Source organism: Pundamilia nyererei, unplaced genomic scaffold (genome assembly GCF_000239375.1).
Source record: "Pundamilia nyererei isolate P.nyererei 1_Seehausen unplaced genomic scaffold, PunNye1.0 scaffold00167, whole genome shotgun sequence".
Classification (NCBI taxonomy): Eukaryota; Metazoa; Chordata; class Actinopteri; order Cichliformes; family Cichlidae; genus Pundamilia; species Pundamilia nyererei.
Window position 1 is genome coordinate 576,084 of NW_005187568.1, and position 4,879 is coordinate 580,962.

The 4,879-nt window shown below is 39.2% G+C and overlaps 1 protein-coding gene across 3 annotated transcripts in view; it reads left to right on the plus strand.

The window, feature by feature from the left end:
* Positions 1–4,879, plus strand: part of LOC102197052 (NMDA receptor synaptonuclear signaling and neuronal migration factor-like) — a 67,776-nt gene that overhangs the window by 43,259 nt on the left and 19,638 nt on the right. For all 3 annotated transcript variants that reach the window (XM_005745798.1, XM_005745800.1, XM_005745799.1), the window contains 4 exons: positions 1,707–1,740; positions 2,028–2,098; positions 2,821–2,900; positions 4,509–4,611. In XM_005745798.1, the coding sequence (XP_005745855.1) occupies positions 1,707–1,740; positions 2,028–2,098; positions 2,821–2,900; positions 4,509–4,611 (288 nt within the window). The remainder of the gene's footprint in view (positions 1–1,706; positions 1,741–2,027; positions 2,099–2,820; positions 2,901–4,508; positions 4,612–4,879) is intronic.

The window sequence follows — 4,879 nt, forward strand, 5'->3', positions numbered from 1 at the left end:
ACTTGAAATTCAAAATTTCAGACTTGTGACTTTACTCGGACTTTTACACCAGTGACTTGAGACTCGACTCTGACTTGCCTGACATTACTTGAGACTTACTTGAGACTTACTTGAGACTTGCAAAACAATGACTTGGTCCCACCTCTGGTTCATGGACTCAATAACTAGTTGTGGGTAATCATAAATGCAACATTAAGTTTATCTTGTGAACTGTGGTCCTTCTAAGAATCACAATGAATGACTATGCAGCGTATGTTCATTTGCTAGCAACTTTTGAATCACAAGTTATTCAGCAATGATTTTGTAGTTTCGCAGTCAAATCCACCTCATGGTCATTATATCTGGTTTCAACACATATAGTAGTTTTAAAACTTGTATAGCGCAAATTAATGTGACCACTGTCTTTTTTTTCTCCTAGCATTTGACACTAAGAATACAGAACTACAGAACATATCCAAACTAGCAAAGCAAAGAAGGAGACTGGGGATAAATGGACCATGTTCAGTACCACCATTGCTAAAACTGGTTCACTGAGTTGCAGCTCCAAGCTGCTTGTCGCAGTGGTGGTCACCGCAGGTGAAGGGAGCATGCATGTGCATGTGACAAATAAAGAACCTTGAACCTTGAAGCCTTCATTCTGAAGAAGGAGTCCCTTGGAAGGTGGTCTCAAAATGTCAACGCTGCTCTTTAAAGATGATGAGGTTTGGTTAGCTTCATCAGGTGGTGGCCTCCAGCTCAGACTGGAGAATCTTGAATGTAAAGCGACAAGAATGAGAATTCTGAGGCCATGGCCATTAGCCGGAAAAGGGTGAGAGTCCACTCTGGGTCAGGTACGAGTTATTGTCCCAAGTGGATGAGTTTAAGTATCTTGTGCCGGTCCATTGTAATGAAGAGAGAGCAAGGATAAAAGTGAAGCTCTTGGTTTACTAGTCGATCTACGTCCTTACCCTCATCTATGGTCACAACATTTGGGTGGTGACCGAAAGAATGAGATCACGAATACAAGTGATGGAAATGCGCTTTCTCCAAAGGGTGGCTAGCCTCTCCCTTAGATATAGGGTGAGGGGTTTGGCCAACCAGTAGGGGCTCAGAGTAGAGCCGTTACTCCTCCTCATCAAAAGGAGCCAGTTGAGATGGTTCGGGGATCTTGGGTGGGAGCCTCTTGGGTGAGGTGTTCTGGGCATGTCCCACCAGGAGGAGGCCCCGGGGCAGACCCAGGACACACTGGAGAGATTATATCTCTCAGCTGGCCTGGGAACGCCTTGGTGTTCCCTCGGACAAGCTGAAGGAAGTGGCCAGGGAGAGGAAGGCCTGGTCTTCTCATCTTGGGCTCTTGCCCCTGTGACCCGAGTGGATAGATATTAGCAAAGATACAGCAACAGCTAACTAATCAGAAACAAATCTCACTCAGTGGTTTGAAAAGATAGAAGAAGTTAGCCTAAAATATCATCATTAACTTATATTATTGTGTACTGTAAATTTGATTGGTATTTTTATCATTAACAACTTATTATTCTCCAGGTTTACTGTTTGGTGGGGTCCTTACCTGAGGAACTTTTGCGCTGCTGTACAGAATAGAGACTCTATTAGGTGTTAAAGTGTATCATGTTGTAATCTGTTAGAGTCAGCACTCAGAAAAAAGCTTGTTGTCCTTTTAGATTCAGTTTTTGAATGAATAATTTTGTTTTTCTCCATTTTATTTAAAGGACCATGAACATGCCACATTTGATGACATTCTGGGTGAGTGCAATACTTGTTTTCTTTTTTAATCTTAGACCTCAAGTGAAAATTACTCTGCGTAAATGTGGACAGGATGAGGGTGGAATAAGTTTCATCTTGCTGGAGTGCACAGATGACTCATTGTTTTTCCACTCCCCTGTGTGTGTGTGTGTGTGTGTGTGTGTGTGTGTGTGTGTGTGTGTGTGTGTGTGTGTGTGTGTGTGTGTGTCTCAAGGGACAGCCAATTTGTGTGTGTCACCATTATGGCTGAGTGGGAAAAGTGACACCTCTCTTTCTCTCTCACCCAGAGGAGATCGAGAAGAAGCTGACTGCCTACAGGAAAGGCTGTAAAATCTGGAACATGCTCATTTTCTGCCAGGTGAGTGAAAACGAAGACAGAGTATGAAAATATTTTGACATCATTGTGTCACATGTCCCTTTAAAATAGCATTCTATTAAGTCACAATAGTCCTCTAACCACTAATTACAAACTGACTGATAAGTGATATCCCTGAATGAAATTATTAGTGTGTGTATTCTCTTCATCACATCAATTAATAGTGGTTATATAGTACTGTCCAGACAGGATTTTAATGCACATAATTTAGCCTTTTCAGATTTTTTTTTTGGGATCAGAATTCCAACAAAATTTTCAAATACAGGTAATACTCGGAAGCTGAGGGATAGCACCACAGTCTGCCACTTGTCAAATTTTTTCTTTGTTTTTTTTAAGGACATTGAACACTATGGTGAGATATTCAATGTTTTTATGTCTTTGTATTGTTGTTGCAACAGTACTATTTTATGTCAGTTGACCTGTGGTATCTTTGACATTTTTCAAAGATTTATCTAAAAAAAAAAAAAAAAGATTTGTTTTTGCAAAAAGGCTGCTAACTTTGAATAATCTTCAGAAAACCTGGAGAGCCTGTCTTCTAGAACAATTTAAAAAGCCTGTTTGCTTTGAAGATAAGTATGAAGAAATGAGGAGCTGCTCAAGACATTTTCACAGTTTTGTGTATGCGATGGAATAACCCCATCAGTTTTCAAGTCTACAGCGTACGGTACAACGTTGTCTATCATAACACAGACACCTTTCTGCAGGGAGGTCCGGGACATTTATACCTGCTGAAGAATAAAGTGGCAACCTTTGCCAAGGTGGAGAAAGAAGAAGATATGATCCAGTAAGTCTCGCCTGAGGGAAGGATATATGTTTTTTTGTAAAGTACGGGTGAAGAAACAAACAGTGAGTTTATGAAAAGAAATGGAAAGAAGAGACAGAATTCACTCCAGTGCATTAATATTAATTTTACATTCGTAGCAAAAGAGTAAAGTTATAGGTTATAACTTATAGGTCATAAGTCAAGCATTGATTGTTTATCATAACATAACATAAAGATTTTTTTTTACATTTTGTACATGGTTTAATTTAAATGGGTTCTGCTCCTCTCATTGTGAATATAATTAATACAGTTGTGGAAATGTCCACAGCAAAACCAAGAGGAAAATTCTTCAAAGGATAATGTGGTTAAAGTCGCAACTGCCAAATTCAAATGAACACAAAAACAACAGAAGATCTGTGTAAGCTTAGATGAGTACAGTCTGATTCGCAAAGAGGGATGCTCATAGTCAAGACTGCGGTCCTTGCTGTGGTCTGAAAATATTCATTTCAAATGGCATTTGAAATTTGAACTTGAAAGAAAATAGTCTGATTTGCATCTGCTGTTACAAACTTAATCATTACTTGGAGTATTGAACCATCAAGAGGCCTGGGACCAGAAAATATTGGAACAGACATCAATAAAAATAAAATATATAAAGTGCATTAGAGTTATTCCAGGCCACATGCAATTTGCATTAATAGTGGTTTAATGAAACAAATTAACTTTTCATTCTCACTTTTCTTTTTAATTTGCCCACACACACACCAGTATATTTTCATGTGTGAGCTGAGATTCTGCTCCTGATCTCTATTGGACTTTGAAGGGTTTTTTTGTTTTGTTTTTTTGCAGTTACAAGATAACAAGGCAGGCAAATACGACTGAAACAGGAACAAATGTTTTGTCCTTAGATTGAGTATTTTAGCTATCTGTTATCTAACTTTTAAATATTTAAGACTGTTATTTAAATATATGATGACTGTTTTTCATGTAAACCCACTTTGAAAACCTTAACCATAGGCAGACACCTCAACTTCTTGCTTCTTCGTTTTAGCAGGGTCCTTCAGCTTTGCAGTAATCTGTTTTAGATAGTATTATGCAAAAGAAAGTTTAAGTAGTCTTAATGTGCACCACGGTTGACTACTGTGGAGGTGACTGTCTTTAAAGGTATGGGGTCTGATAGGGTGTAATACATGCATTCTTGAGTGCACTTGTAGTTTTAAACTTTTAGCTTAACCTTAAAACCACCCAAGTGGGTGGAATCCCAATTTGGTGACATTGTCATTAACATTGTACTACCAAAATACGGTACCTAAAGCACCATAATATTTGGTCTTTATAAGGGAAGTCTAGTTTGAGTCTGTGTTATGCTGAGAGCTGGTCAGCTTAATGATTACAGGTTTTTATTTGTAACACAGGTCTAGTCAGTGTTGCTCACTATTGACAGACCATAAGCATCAAATCTGCATTATAATAGAAAAAATCACACAGGCTATTGAAAGCAAAAAAAAGAGTTACTTCTTAATCTGCAAGCTAATCTGTTTAAACACTGGCAATAAATAGTATTTTATCGTAACCTTAACCCTTACCTATGCTGATTGTCGTCACCTCTCACCTCTCCTGTGTGACCAGGTTCTGGCGGCGACTCAGCAGGCTGATGAGCAAGCTGAACCCAGAGCCCAACCTCATCCACATTATGGGCTGCTATGTGCTGGGAAGTGCTAATGGAGAAAAGGTAGCTGTCTTTGCTTGTATCCTCGAGAACAAGTAAGAACCCCATAGTCCGCTACTCAGTGCAAAAGTGGACCAAAACTGTCTGCATGCATATGCAGCATGCTTAGTTGATATCACAGATATGCACGCACACGCACTCCCAGCCAGATACTGTCTATAGGCACATGCAGAGAAATTATTTTTTTGTTTTCTTACTTCTTGATTTCACAGCTTCTCACAATGTCTAATGAGGTCACTGCAGGAAAGTTTTTGCACATGAACGGCAAATA